General features: G+C 38.5%; 3 protein-coding genes across 3 annotated transcripts; 1 reads left to right on the top strand and 2 right to left on the bottom strand.

Moving 5' to 3' along the window:
* The first annotated feature begins 1,876 nt into the window (after nucleotides 1–1,876).
* LOC126786728 (tryptophan synthase beta chain 1) lies at nucleotides 1,877–5,055 on the top strand. Its single transcript, XM_050512646.1, has 5 exons — nucleotides 1,877–2,254; nucleotides 2,671–3,027; nucleotides 3,633–4,075; nucleotides 4,166–4,260; nucleotides 4,572–5,055. Exons 1-5 carry the CDS (start codon nucleotides 1,904–1,906, stop codon nucleotides 4,745–4,747), a joined length of 1,422 nt encoding a protein of 473 aa, XP_050368603.1. The 5' UTR covers nucleotides 1,877–1,903; the 3' UTR covers nucleotides 4,748–5,055.
* Nucleotides 5,056–6,174: 1,119 nt separating this feature from the next.
* LOC126787767 (glucose-6-phosphate/phosphate translocator 1, chloroplastic-like) lies at nucleotides 6,175–10,515 on the bottom strand. Its single transcript, XM_050513667.1, has 5 exons — nucleotides 9,508–10,515; nucleotides 8,855–9,080; nucleotides 8,219–8,441; nucleotides 7,412–7,625; nucleotides 6,175–6,489 (listed from the first exon to the last, which is right to left on the bottom strand). The coding sequence occupies exons 1-5, from the start codon at nucleotides 10,000–10,002 to the stop codon at nucleotides 6,478–6,480; spliced, it is 1,170 nt and encodes a 389-aa protein (XP_050369624.1). The 5' UTR covers nucleotides 10,003–10,515; the 3' UTR covers nucleotides 6,175–6,477.
* A 2,402-nt stretch (nucleotides 10,516–12,917) lies between these two features.
* LOC126787110 (uncharacterized) lies at nucleotides 12,918–13,713 on the bottom strand. The gene is made up of 3 exons (XM_050513042.1): nucleotides 13,468–13,713; nucleotides 13,211–13,372; nucleotides 12,918–13,145 (listed from the first exon to the last, which is right to left on the bottom strand). The coding sequence occupies exons 1-3, from the start codon at nucleotides 13,711–13,713 to the stop codon at nucleotides 12,918–12,920; spliced, it is 636 nt and encodes a 211-aa protein (XP_050368999.1).
* Nucleotides 13,714–14,944: the final 1,231 nt, after the last annotated feature.

Here is a 14,944-nt window from a genome sequence, read left to right as displayed (position 1 = left end):
ATTTACTGTTCAGAAATTACTTTTACAATTTACTACTCAGAAATTACTTTTTACAAAATTAATGTTCATAATTTACTGTTCACGCTCCACTATCCGGCAGCCGCGTGTGGTGCTCACGCGCCGCTCAAACTGGATGCGCGTGGTGCTTACGTGCCACCTCAAATCGCGCATGTGGCTTGCCCACGACTACCAAAAACTCACTCCTCTCCTCTCCTCATCCCTTCCACGGCCTAATGTCGTCCTTCCACCACTCAAATTTCTCTCACGCTCCCCCTCCGAAACTCCTCAAACCACAAAACAATCAACACCACAAAATATATATCACACGATTAGGGACATATTCGTACCTATTTTGGACCCTAGAATCACTGGGAAGTCGCTGGAGAAGCTCGAGATGCCGACGGAGTTGATTTCGCGGAGGACAAAATGGTAGCGCGATTTGAGCCCCAAAACGCTTGCATGAGGCACCAGAGGTGATGATTGGCGAAGGTAAGCTAACCATGTGCTCTCGGTGTTGCCGAAGGTGAAGCTTGGACGGCGGTGGAAATCTGCAGAATCTTGGAATCGCCGATCAAGCTTCAAGGCGGCGTGTTGCGTCTAAGGGTCGGAGCTGTAGTCCGTGCGGTGGCTTTGGGACCGGCGGTGAGAGCCACGGCGGCCGGTGATGCGAGATTGTCGGAGGTGATTTTGAGATGGAGTGTCGGTTCGAGGAGAGAGAGAGAGAGAGAGAGAGAGAGAGAGAGAGAGAGAGAGAGAGAGAGAGAGAGAGAGAGAGAGAGAGAGAGAGAGAGAGAGAGAGAGAGAGAGAGAGTGTGTGTGTGTGTGTGTGTGTGTGTGTGTTTCCATTTTTGGAAACTAGGTTTCCCAAAAACCTCTTTTTATACATTTTCTAAATTCGGAAACCAACTTCTGTTGGTCCTAACTTTCACATACGACGTCCGATTAAGGTGCGTGACGTGTTCACGAACCCGTATCGACGAGTTCTATAATTTTTGTGAAGGAAGTTTTCTGAGACGAATGACGAAATAAAAGTCGACTCTCGAGTCATAGAAAACATAACGTTTTTCAATTAAATTTTCAAAATCGGTTTTGTTTCGATTGACATCGACAAAAAAATGAAAAATGCGATTTTATTCAATTTCTAAGTTAAATAACCTACAAGAATTTATACGAAGCTAACCCAAAAATTTGGGGTATTACAAAGCCTGAGAACTTAATTATGGTCATGATGTAAGGAAACTTGAAACTCAAAATATGCAAATGCTATAAAACTATACGTACATTATGAGGGCGATTCAAAGTTCATACATGATTTAGTGATTTAGTGTATAGTTGGACAAATAGTCTAAACTAGTAAACTTCGCTACGAAATTAGGATTTTGAGAGTGACTTGGTTGTGTGAATACAGTCAATCATCACTGAATAAAATAATTTAAAGAGCAAATTACGGTACATTTTTAGTCACTTATTTTCCTTCTATTCCATCAACCACAAATTTCTTAACATCTAAAATTCACAAAAAATTCAATTTCCAATCTCATATAACTTCCTTTTTATAGAAACCTAATTAATGTCTATATATATATATATATATACAACTTACCAATGAGACCCAGTGACCCACTAGTACATACGGTCCTGATCAATCCATTATCAAAGAGATGTTGTTCTAGACATGCAGAGATACGCATTTCAAACCTAAGCCACATAATCTCACTACGTTACGTTGCGCTCCTCCATTCCTCTTGTGGGTAATATTTTACTCTAGAAATAAACAGTTACTTTCACCAACCCCAGTAAAAAATCAAATAAACAAACAAACAAACGCGGTTGTAAAAGCCCGTAAAAAAGCTCCTAATTCCAAAGCTCAATTCACTCTTTTCTCTTCCTTCTCAAAATCTCCATGGCAGCTTCAACCGGCTCTACTTCCGCCACCGCTTGCAAAACCCACCTGAACCTTTCCACCGCGCCGTTCTCAAAACCCTACTCCTCACACCTCGCCTTCAAGTTCGGTAAATTTACCTCCCGTGCCGCCGCGCCTTCCTCCATCTCCTGCACTGTGGCGCGAGACGCCGCGGCTAGTCTCCGGATGGATAGCAAGACCGAGAACGGGTCGCTGGCTGGGCTGCCCCGACCCGATTCGTTCGGAAGGTACGGGAAATACGGCGGCAAATATGTCCCCGAGACGCTAATGCATGCGCTCTCCGAGCTCGAGACCGCGTTCCGCAAGCTCGCCGATGATGAAGAGTTTCAGGTAATTCGAATTTGATGAAGAGTTTTACGATTCTGAGAGGTAGAGAAGTATGCATTCAGTTTTGATTGTAAGGTTAGTTATTTGATTTATTAGTGCACATTACTGGGTGGAGGATTTGAATGTGTTATTTTGTTACCGAATTCTTGGAGTTTTTATGTAGGGGATTTGATTATAATGAGACATCTGAGGTCAAGTGTGTAGCTGTGGGCCTGTGAAAATATAATTTCGAGCATTGTGCATATTGAGCTCGATGAAGCCTTTGAGGCTATCTAGTGGTGGTGGTGGTTCCTATTAGTTAAATCAAGATTTACATCATCAAATTAACTTGTTTGTTACATTTGGAGTGTTTGCTGGCATTGCGATGCTTTTACTTTCATGCGGTTTCCTGGTTGTTTGATGATTGTGTGATATTGCAGAATGAGTTGAATGGCATTTTGAAGGATTATGTGGGCAGAGAGACTCCTCTCTATTTTGCAGAGCGGCTAACTCAGCATTACAAACGTGCTAATGGTGAAGGGCCGCACATTTACTTGAAGAGGGAGGATCTTAACCATACCGGGGCCCACAAGATCAACAATGCTGTCGCCCAAGCTCTGCTAGCTAAGAAATTGGGCAAGAAGCGTATTATTGCTGAGACTGGAGCAGGTCAGCATGGAGTCGCCACCGCAACGGTCTGTGCTCGGTTTGGATTGCAGTGTATTATCTACATGGGTGCTCAGGATATGGAACGACAAGCTCTCAATGTTTTCAGAATGAAACTTCTTGGTGCTGAGGTATGTAATGGGCTGTAATTCATTTCTTTTGCGTGAGACATTTCTCTAGTGTATTGTATGATGTATTTACCGAGCGAACATCCAGTAGTCTATGAAGCTGGACTGAATCAAATTTAGGCATATTTCCTCTCTTCAGTTTTTCACTAATAGTATGTCCTGAACAGGACGACCAAAAGAAAGAGTCATATAGAAAATAATTCGCTTTTCTTCCATTGAAAATTTTGCGTACCATTATCATTAAATTCGGTACCAGTGATGCCATTGCTCTGTTGCCTGTTGGACTTTGTCTCAGATATAAGCTTTGGTACTTTAATATATCTTTGAAGACTAGTTTAATTTTATCTTTCTGGAAATCACTACATATGACATGCTTTTTGGCATGATTGAATGAGATGGGTAGCCCCACTAATTGCATCGTACATGTTTCCTCTTTGAACACTGAAAGTAGATATGCATCTAATAGGAAAGTAAGTGGATTTCAAGTGTTGCCGTTTTCTTGTCATTTTCTTCACTATTGTATGGAAGGACTCACTTTTCTGTGAAGTAGTTCAGTGCTTGTATCAATACACCTTTCTAAATTGCTTATTCCTTTATCCGATCTGTAGGTTAGAGGAGTCCATTCTGGAACAGCCACATTGAAGGATGCTACCTCAGAAGCTATAAGGGACTGGGTTACTAACGTAGAGACAACTCACTACATTTTGGGCTCAGTTGCTGGTCCGCATCCATACCCTATGATGGTTCGTGATTTCCACAAGGTAATTGGGATTGAAACAAGAAAACAGGCTTTGGAAAAGTGGGGTGGGAAACCAGATGTTTTAGTAGCTTGTGTTGGTGGTGGTTCGAATGCAATGGGACTTTTTCATGAGTTCGTGGAAGACAAAGATGTCAGATTAATTGGGGTGGAAGCTGCAGGTTTTGGATTAGACAGTGGTAAACATGCAGCAACCTTGACCAAAGGAGATGTTGGAGTTTTGCATGGAGCGATGAGTTACTTGTTACAGGATGAAGACGGCCAAATCATTGAGCCCCATTCAATTAGTGCAGGGTACGAAATTCTTTAAATATGTTTGATTACCATTTGTGATATGGCTTTATAGCGTTTTCAAATTATTAAAATTTATCTTTTTCTATATAGCCTGGATTACCCTGGAGTTGGACCGGAACATAGCTTTCTGAAAGACTTGGGGCGTGCTGAATACCATAGCATTACTGATGAAGAAGCTTTGGAGGGTATGCGATCTACAATTTTGAATTTACTGATTTTATGCTCTGTGCTTACAATTGCTGCTCAAGATAAAGTTCCATCTCTATTTAAGCTAAATAGAAAATCTTTGGCTGACTTTACAAACCGGAGACCAAATAGAGTTTTCGTACTGACCCACAATATTTTCTCTCATAGAACTTCCTTATACTCCCTTTGTTATTAATCTCTTTGGCTAAGTTCCTATTCTAATGAATTATTACAATGTTTTTACATCTACATTGCTATTGCTCGTAATGCATGAATCTTTGGCTAAACATTATATTCTTCTGTATTGCAGCCTTTAAAAGATTATCGCGGTTGGAGGGAATTATTCCAGCTCTCGAGACTTCACATGCCTTGGCTTACCTGGAGAAGCTTTGCCCTACTCTTCCGGATGGGGCCAAAGTTGTGCTCAACTGTAGTGGCAGAGGTGATAAAGACGTTCATACGGCCATTAAACATTTGAAGGTTTGATGTTGTGCGGAATAAACACAGAATCATTAAATTAAAGTTAGAACCACAGGTTTATGTTTTCTTATGTAACTTTATGTAATTGTCGCATAGAGCCATGCTAATTAGCAGATCAAGTTGTTCATTGGTTGATGATGTCTCTTGGCATCAGCTGTCCATGAACAATTGATTGCGACTTTGAAAGAAGTATTGTATGCTATCTTTCTGCAAGGGTTTGAACTGTTGTTGTATTGCAAATCTCTTTGGTTTCTGTACAATGTTACTTTAAAGTATCTGAAAGAGGAAGATATGCCAAACATTTTATGTTGGAAGGTGACTAGTTGGTTGGTTTTGGAGTCCTGGACATATTTACTTTTAGAGTGATGTAATTAGATATCACGATACTTGGGTAAAGAATTAAGCTGATAACTAGCTAGTAATCCTTTACCAATTTGTTCGATATAACTTTGATGAAGTTCGGCTGGAATAGTTCAGTGGAGAGTGGTAACATTCCCTTTCATTAACATGAGAAGACCAGATGATCGAATTTAGTTTATGCAAGTGAATTTTCAAGTTTGGTTCTATGCATGATCTCTTATCTAATCTAGTACGAAACTAAATTTAAGCATCTTCAGTCTTCACTAGGCTAACCACAAAAGTTCGTAACAAAACTAAATCTCATCCTTCACATTTGTGGATGAAGTTTTGTCCCTTGCCAGGGTGAATCTCAATGAAGTCACTAATCTTGAACAGATTCTACTCTGTGAAACAACAGCTGAGCAAATGGTTAATTTCGACAAGCCTGCTGTAGCTCTCAGTCCTGGAATTGGGGTCCATTTGCAAATGCATATTGGTGATTTTCTGGTAGTACAGATTGTTCAAGCCTACCAACCATGGTGTAGGAAACGAAGGAGAGATATATTGCAAGCTGTCAGGACTCGAGAGCAGTTGGAGAGAACCCACTGGGGTTGCAGACAAGGCGACTTTGATCAAAAGCCATAGCAGACGCAAATCCTAGGTTATATCATGAGCATCTTTGTTCTTCATAAAAGAGTTGAGAGGAAATGGTTCAATTCTGGAATGTGATAATCTTTTAGCTTCCAACTACAAGGCCGAATTCATGCGCTGTGTTCTATATAGTAATTCTGAGGTCTTTGGACAGATGCTTGAAGAAGAATATTTTCATAAAGAAAATGAAATTTTAGTAGATGTTCGGTTCTCAAAGAGCCAAAAATGAAAAGGAACATTGCCACCAAAGGCGACAGGCACCAAGAAAATCCCAGCTCTTATGTGTTATTATATCCCGGAATACAAAGCTCTGACCTTTTCAAATCTAAAGCACATCCATTTGATCCACGGATATGCTGTAATCAGTAATCATAATTAGATTCTAAACAAAGAGTCATTTGAAAACAAGAAATGCGATTAAGTCGAGGGGGTGCAGACATTTATGCTTTCTCAATGCAACCGATACACTGTTGCAGATATCCTTGCTTATTGAAATATTTCTCTTCAATCTCATTGTAAAAAAAAAAAGAGCAAAAAGTAGTGCCTAGTTTCCTTCTATAACACTAGTGCCGTTTCAACCATTATTAGTATCTACAATTACACACTCTTGGTTCATTCATATAACCAAAAAACCAGTAACCATGGAGTTTCACAGCACTTCTTTCATCTCTTTCTATACCACAAGTCGCCCTTCCGCCCCGTCATATGATACACGATATATGTAAATCTTCCCCAGCACAAACTCCTCACAGCTTTGCCTGGTAAAAACCAATATGATCAATAAGTGGTTTATACATGTTCAAAGAAGCACAAGTACAATGGCTAGGGTGGCCCAGACATATCATGACAAGTCACATAACATATAATAAATCAACTGCCAATCGGTAGCAAAACATGATATTCCTAGGTATTTATATCGAACACTTCTCTCCCTAGTTGCTCCATTTCTGAGCCAAAGGCAAGGCTCTACCTAACAATGATATCTTCTTTATGCAACAAAAGGAAGGTAGGCAGGCTATTTTTGAGAGAAAACTGGAGTAATACTTATAGAGAAGGCAGCAAATGTAAGTTTACAATGTCATACTAATTAATATAAACCCGTGATACAACCCACACCCCACAAAATATCAACAAACTTTCTATTGTAATCTTTAACATGCAGACAAAAGGTATATATAAACAAATCATATTTGTCTGCATGTACAAGCAAAATGCCAAAATGTATGAAACATATAAAGCCAGATAAACTTTGTCTACATATAGAGACTACTCATATTGCATTGTAGAAACTGTTATACTACAAAAACAAGGGATCCCATGACAACAATAGTTTCTGCACATCGCAACTCAAATTTCTAGGACTATTCAGAAAAAACCCGACAAAACCTCATTTTACATCAGGAGATCTTGAGTTCCACATTTTAGACCCTAACAAAATTGGCTTAACTATGCAGGCAAGTTTTAACTCCAAACACCAAATCATAATATCAAATGCATGCAGCAAGACCTATTGTAGCAGAAAAAAGTCTGTATGAAATTGATAGTTTGAACTTTTCAAACAGAGGTAACGTAAGAAATTTGTCATCAATGTCTGCATACTTCAAGTCAAGAGAAATAAAAAAAAACATACATAAATAAGGAACAATCAGTCTCAATTCTCAAAAGAGAAAACGGGCTTACCTGGGAATACAAGAAGGTTCCGAAAATTGCAATAGCAGCTCCAAGAGCATTGACAGGCTGGACAGGTGTGTGGAATATGATGATGGAGGATACTATGACAGATATACGTTTCATGGTGTTCCCTATGCTAAATGTCAATGGAGAGATCTCATCTAGCGACATGTATGACACCTGGTTGTAGAGATGATAGAATACACTCTGGGCTGCCATCCACCTATTGTTCACAACCAAGAGCAGCTCATAAGTATTAGAAGGCAAATATAAAGGAACATGAAGAATTTGTTCTGGTAGTGATTCTAGGTTCAAAGAATTTCAAACTCTGCAGGAAGTAAAGAATAGGGAAACGTAAAATCATAGCTGCCAAAGACTCCTTAAATCAACAAGAAAAACTATAGAAACCATGTATTGTAGTCATGAGCATCAAATAAAAAAAATGGATAGCATAGATCCTTTCACAATAAGGTTAATAATTTTCTACTTTGGTTGCATGTATAAAGCTCAAATCAGTAACAATTTTTAGGAAAACTTCTAGCACAATACATTGCAAAAGCATGTCCTCTTTCATCATCTGCATTCTATTAGGATAACCTTTTTCAAGATATCTCGAGAGAAGACCACCTATTGAGTGAAAAATTCAAAGGATCAAAGAAACTCTTAAACGCCAACAATATTCACACAAGAGTTATGGCGTACAGAAGACAGAAAACATTACTTATTATGTGTTCACAACTGCCATGGAAAAAACATATACACAGAAAAGAATAACTTATATGGATCAATCAATAAGGACAATAGACGTGAAATTACCATATCAAATTGGGACCAATTTGCGCCATGGCTGTTTCAAACCCAGCTGCCCACATCTTTGGTCCCTCCACCGCAATTGCAAATGGTGTGAGAATTATAAGAGACATAATAGATAGACATGCATAATAGTTCATTCCACTAACGGACTTGCCCTTCATGCCCTTCTTTGAAAATATGTTCCGGAAGACGAATGCCAAGTTTGATATCATGGCCCCCATGAATCCTGAAACAACAGAAAGTACCAAAGATTTAATTCACCTAATAGCAAAACGAACAATTATCCAATCACAGATAAATACATATTTATACTATAACTCATTTTAATGGTCACGTAATTAAGCAGAACAAAACAATGCAATCGGCAGCGACTCAGGTGTTTGGGGAAAACATGACCAACAAAGAAGTTGTCTAAACAAAATATAACAAGCTAAATATGCAGTATGAAGAACGAAAATCTCCGTTACAAAATGTAAATGTAATTGTCATACAGAATATACACGTAAGTGTTTTACTCTGGGATAGCAGCTAACTTAACTTGATTCTGGAGATGTCTGCCCCAAAAAGAAGACACAAGTCGTGAAATCAAGAATCTAACAATTCAACAGAAATATTTCAGCATGGACAAAGTTTGGTTACCAATCATGTTGAAGTTGAGCTCTGTCAAGGCAGCAAGACCACAACCACCAATAATTGGAAGAAGGGAGAGGTACACCGAAGTAGGGAAGGACTCGCCCAGTATGAACCTTGAAACCAATACACTAAAAGCAGGCTCTCCACTCTTGATGATATGGGTGAAGGAAACTGCAACCTTAGACATACTAACAGTTGCAGCTACATGTCCAATTGTATGTGCCACAGCAACCTGTAAAGAATTCACAAACACTACAATTACAAACGATAACCAATGAGAAAAATGTAAATTTCAAACCAATGGTCATAAAACATCAAAATCCCAAGTCAATGCTTGGCTAGCATAAAAAGTTCAAAAATATGTCTGCCCATTGATATCTCTCAAGCAAAGGCAGCAACTAAACTCGATCGATTCATATTTCCAGCTTGTTTTTGTTTGAGTTACATTTTCACTATCAGAACTTTTCCTTTCAATTTTCAGCATGCAAACAAAATTGATATTATGAGAATGAAAAACCTTGAAAAATCCCAACTCACTTTCAAAATCAAAACAAGATCTACAGACCATAAAGCATAACAAGTTAAAACACTCACTTTCTCAGTAACTCCATCCACAACTCACACAAAACCAAACAAAACCCACAATTTCAAAAACTTACAGGAAACAGAGCCTTCCAAAAATCCATATCAACTTTGGGCACCTCAGCAATCCTGGTAGCCCAAGACACCATCATGATCAAAGACCCACATGCCAAAGACAGAGTCGATGTCAACCAAGGAAAAGGGTACGCATTCAACACCTTCTTGTTGTAAATATTGAACACCACATTCAGAGCCCACCACATAGCGAAGTACACTCCGATCTTCAACTTCTTGGCTGCCTCTGATCGAGTGTCCGCCTTCGGAAGCTCGATCGGCTCCGACTGATCCGCCTCGTACGCCTGACATTTGATCAAACGTGTTCTTGATCCCAAGCTCTCTATGCTAGACACGTGCAGAGGCTTCTGCACCGAAAGAGTAGCTGACCTCTGGAAGCTTCTCAAAGGCAGAGACGGCAAATGCAAAGATCCCTGCACCGACTGCCGTGTTTTCAGCCGCAAAAACACATCACAGCCAGCCGTGATCGCCGGAGATTGTTTCACAGAGCAGATCATGGTGTATGAAGTTAAATCTTTGTACGAAAATTCAAGTTGGGTTTTCTGTGGAGCACACAAAAAACCCAGAAACACGATCAACCGGTCAGAGTTGGTCTTCAGAAAGACAAAAGATAGAAACCAATACTACTATTCCGGCTGCTGCAAAGAGAAGACAAAGTAGAATTTGGGTTTGACCTGAACAACTGAAAAACCCTGAATATATATAGTAAAGATCAAAGGGTATTGATTAAAATATCAAAAGGGGTGAAAGGGAAGTCGAATTTTTTCTGTTTTCAGATTGCTGATCGGAGTAGAACTCTGATGGAAACAGGGTAAATCTAATATAGGAGGAAAATAGGGTGGGCTTTGTTGATTGTTAATATAAATTGCCGCTTGGGATTGGTGGGTGGGTGGGTGTGCTGGATTTGGGGTGTGTTTGTGCGACTTTGAAATCTACAACAAAATACAATGAAGGGTTTTCTTTGCTTAGCTTCTCTGAAATCTCAGTCCAGAAATAAGATTTAGGCAAAAGAGTCATGTGAGTGTGCGCATCTTTTGCATTAAAGTATTGATCAACTTTTCCTAGAGTTTGAGTTTGACAGGGAGGTATCAACGCCTCTACGTTTCTGTTTCTAAAAGGTACGTAGAAACTTGACCCTATGCGGTTAGGTGTACTTTGCCTCACGGTGTTCTCCTAACCAATCATCCCACTTGCTTTGCTTACGTGCCATTTTTCGATTTTTTCTTAGTCGAAATATCGGAAATATTATTCAGAGTTTGTGACAAGTAAACTTTATGAGTATATAGTAGATGAAAACTTAGAGCAACTCCAATAGAGAGATCAAATTTTGTTGTTAATTTTGAATTTTGACACGTGACATGTCAAATATGACAAGAAGTTAATTTAACAAATCTCATCTCTAAGAGAGATGTTAAATTTGAAATATTTACCATGGAGTTAAACATTCAATAAAACATGTAAATAAGTAAAAATAACAATTGAATAGATATGAGCTGCTGTTTTATATTGCTATTATGTTACATATTGTCCTCCATCTTCATAAATATAGCAGTTGCCAGAAAACAAAAGCTTGAACAAAAGCTGTAACATGAAATAAACCAAGAAACAACAACTAAAACCAACACAACTAGCCTTACAACAATAATTTGAAATAGAAAACAACACAATTAACTTTCATCATCAACAATAAAAGTGAACAAAGACTAAAACCAACATAGGAAAACAGTTTCTGCAACGCGTGAACCAGAATCGACAAACTTCATAAGCTGCCGTGCAAAATTTTCATTCACAACTTGGAATAATATGTCATTTCCTCATCATTCATAACAGAAATATCCATGGACATAATCCTCATCTCTACTTCAAACTTCCTAACTCGCAATTTTTCTTTATCAACTTCAACTTTCTCCTTCATAATTTCTAGTTTCTTTTCATCTCTTTCTTTTTTTTTCTACTTGAAATTTCTGAACTTTTGCTAGTTGATCTGTTTCTTTTAACTTTCGTTTTTCAACCTTCTTTCCTGGTGGTCTAGGCACTACAAAGCAAGTGTCCATGTCTTCATCGATATCTATGTGAGTGTTTGTAGTTGAAGATGAAGAGGTATTAATTGTAGTAGGTTTTGATTTGGTCTTACTTGTCTTGGCGTCAACCTCTTGCATTGTTTGAATCCATTTTGGTTGGTGCCTCAAGATAACCCAAGCATGATAAAGTTTACTGGGATTAGTAAAAATTTTACTAAAATTTACTAGGGGTATTAAACTTGAAAAACAGTATTTCTAAAGGCCATAACACACCTTAAAACAGAGAAAAATCAACTTAGATGCAAAAAAATAAAGTTTACTGGGGGTAGTAATCAGCTCCAATTGTACAACACCATAAGAATAAACATCAGACTTATATGTTAACTTTCCACTTGTTGCATATTCTGGAGCCATGTATTTGGACAAGCAGACAATTCCATCAGAACAACTCAAAAGATTGAAAATGGGGACAATCATGGTCCAAAAAGTACAAGTATTTACCCAAATGTTCCTATGACTCGTGTTGTTACATGTGTATTTGTATCCAATGCTAGCTTTGCAAGCCCAAAGTCTGCAACCTGTTAGTGAGAACAATTGCATCTTTAGAACAACAAGTTGCAATCAAGTAATTACAACTGGAGACTGCAAGAATGACCTCTAGCTGCCAAGGGTGATGTTAAAAAAACATTGTGACCATGCATGAATACATGTGAAACGCTCTTGGCAGAAGACTAAAATGAACCCGTGATACAGGAACTACCAGACCCTGAAACAACATATTCTTCAAGTCCTCTTCTCTGTTGACAAATTTCAACAACTGAACCCGATGTTATTAATCATAATTCCCCATATGACAATGATAAGAGCAATCACAAACACCATAAACCAGTAACATGATCATCTCACACATAGGAATCATAAAATACAAAATAGTGGAAAGACAATGGAGATACATGATCATCTCACACATAGGAATCATAAAATACAAAGTACATCAGAGTCTTGGTAATTCAATTGAAAAAAAATGAACAAATACATTAATCAACATCTACTTACTGATTCCTAGCCAAGTGATGTTCCCACAAGTGCTCAACTAAATCAGATTTGAGCATATTATGTGTTTCCCTGTCACGAATTCGCATATGATTTTATACAAAATCACCAAAAGGTGTTGGCTGATTACGTGCAACAGATAAAGCCTCCTCCTCCTCATCCTCATCATCTGAAACAATATATTGGCTTGCAAGGGTTTCAATATCATCATGTGCAATTCTCTTGGCACGCTCATCTTCTATAATCATGTTGTGCATTATCACACATGCTTTCATAATCTTTTGAAGAGTTTCTTGATCCCAAAACCGAGCAGGACCACGAACAATAGCAAAACGTGCTTAGAGCACTCCAAAGGCTCGTTCTACATCTTTCCGACATCCATCTTGAGCTTTAGCAAAATTCTTTGCTTTCTCCCCTTGTGGTTGAGGAATGGATTTGACAAAAGTGGCCCATGAAGCATATATCCCATCAGCTAGGTAATATCCCATAGTATAATCATGATTATTTATGTTGTAATTAATCGGAGGAGCTTGGCCTTTACGGAGGTCAGCAAATAAAGGAGAATACTCCAACACATTTATATCATTATGAGAACCAGGTAATCCAAAATATGAATGCCATATCCAAACACCTCAATAATAGCTTGAACAAACCTTCTAAGAGCTTCAATTGCAGTGCTTTCCCCAATTCTCACATAATCGTTCACTGAATTTGCCGAATGCCCATATGCTAACATTCGCATTGCAGCTGTTGCCTTTTGTAGAGATGATAATCCAAGACGTCCCGCAGAATCCTTTTTTGGACAAAATAGGAGTCATGAGTTTCTACTCCATGTAGAATTCGAAGAAAGAGAGGTCGATGCATTCGAAACCTTCTCCGAAACTTAACATCTTTATGAACAGGATTTTCAGCAAAATAATCTCGAAAAAGGATTTGGTGAATTTGAAATCGATATCGTTCAGTAAACTTGCGACCAGGAACCGAGCCCCGACATTTGTTCCTTCCATTCTCTTGTTGTTCGTCTACAATAATCTGTATCAACTGGTTTACTTCTTCATCTGAAGATGATTCGGCAAGCTTCCAAAATTGCTCATTAGCAGGTTCTGATGATGAATCTGAAAATTTAGGTTCCATATTCAACACTAAAAGAAAAAAAAAAGATGTAGAGAGTGAAAGGGGTCTTGGATTTCTGATATAGGCAAAAGAGATTGGAGGTGGATGAGTTCTTCTTTCAGGAAATTTTTGGGCGAGAAAGTGAGGATGCGAGATGGGTGAAATTTTCAGTGAAGGAGCAAGTGAAACGCAAAAGACAGAGATAGGGAGGCTGTCAAATTTGACAGTGTCTCAGCGAATGTCAAATATATGATGTATCCACGTAGATATAACATACGGGTTGGACGAATGCTTGGGCTGTCTTTTTTAGCTGTTGGGCCTCCATCTGGCAAATAACAAGGCCACTGGAGTTGCTCTTAGAATGACATATTTTCAGTTTTGGTGAATTCTGTTCTAATCGGGCCATCAAACAATAGTGTCTTGCAATGTACATATTATACACGATAAGTCATCATCACAAGTTACAACTACATTAATAGATCAAATAATAAAAAAATGAAAACTAATTTACGAAAGCAGCCACACCTCCTGTGAAACCATCTGTCACAGTAACATTTTTTGTCCTGTGACATGTATTGTGATAGAATTGTGACAGGAAATGTGAAAGACATAATTCATAGAAACTCACTAACGAGACCAAACACACCATCTGTCACGTACCCTGTCACACCACCTGTCACACCTCTTATCATAGTAAGATTTCTATTGAGACATGAATTGTGACAGATTTTGTGACAGAGACTGTGACAGATTTTGTGACAGAGACTGTGACAGGGTCTGTGACAGGTAATGTGAAACAAGTCATACAACAATTTTATACAGAAACATGTAAAAGAAACAAATCACATTTTTAAAAGAAAAACCACAATGGTGTAGAAAACATAATTCATACCCGCTGCTTGTATTGTTCCAACACTGTGTCCATATTCTCATTGTCTTCTCATCCATATATTTGACAACGTCAAATTCATCCCAATCAATAACCTCAACTTGGCTAATTGCTGATGGCATGCCATCATCTGGTATATCATATACCAAATCCCCGTCATCTTTGATGATATATGAATCTCATGCCTCCTCTTCTTCTTCTGCTGCATCATTCTTTGACTTTTCCCCTTTTTGCTTTTCATTCCACTCCAAATTCTTCTTTCGGTTTTCCTCTTGGTCCTTCTTTTTTTCCATCCTTTTCCTCTTCACGTCCCCCCACCAAAAGATGTCGTCCCTTTTCTTTTCCATTCTTTTTCTTGTTTTG

Source organism: Argentina anserina, chromosome 3 (genome assembly GCF_933775445.1).
Source record: "Argentina anserina chromosome 3, drPotAnse1.1, whole genome shotgun sequence".
NCBI classification, from domain to species: Eukaryota; Viridiplantae; Streptophyta; class Magnoliopsida; order Rosales; family Rosaceae; genus Argentina; species Argentina anserina.
The sequence above is the reverse complement of the archived record's forward strand: the minus strand, read 5'-3'. Positions and strand labels throughout refer to the sequence as shown.

Excerpts from the sequence above, each read along its gene's own strand:
- LOC126786728 (XM_050512646.1), top strand. The coding sequence starts at position 1,904 with ATGGCAGCTTCAACCGGCTCTACTTCCGCCACCGCTTGCAAAACCCAC. Across the intron at positions 2,255-2,670 it reads CCGATGATGAAGAGTTTCAG|AATGAGTTGAATGGCATTTT; the intron begins GTAATTCGAATT and ends GTGATATTGCAG. Across the intron at positions 3,028-3,632 it reads TGAAACTTCTTGGTGCTGAG|GTTAGAGGAGTCCATTCTGG; the intron begins GTATGTAATGGG and ends TCCGATCTGTAG.
- LOC126787767 (XM_050513667.1), bottom strand. The coding sequence starts at position 10,002 with ATGATCTGCTCTGTGAAACAATCTCCGGCGATCACGGCTGGCTGTGAT. Across the intron at positions 8,442-8,854 it reads GCTCAACTTCAACATGATTG|GATTCATGGGGGCCATGATA; the intron begins GTAACCAAACTT and ends CTGTTGTTTCAG. Across the intron at positions 7,626-8,218 it reads ATTGGTCCCAATTTGATATG|GTGGATGGCAGCCCAGAGTG; the intron begins GTAATTTCACGT and ends TGTGAACAATAG.
- LOC126787110 (XM_050513042.1), bottom strand. The coding sequence starts at position 13,713 with ATGGAACCTAAATTTTCAGATTCATCATCAGAACCTGCTAATGAGCAA. Across the intron at positions 13,373-13,467 it reads AAAATCCTGTTCATAAAGAT|GATTCTGCGGGACGTCTTGG; the intron begins GTTAAGTTTCGG and ends TGTCCAAAAAAG. Across the intron at positions 13,146-13,210 it reads TTGTTCAAGCTATTATTGAG|TATTCTCCTTTATTTGCTGA; the intron begins GTGTTTGGATAT and ends AATGTGTTGGAG.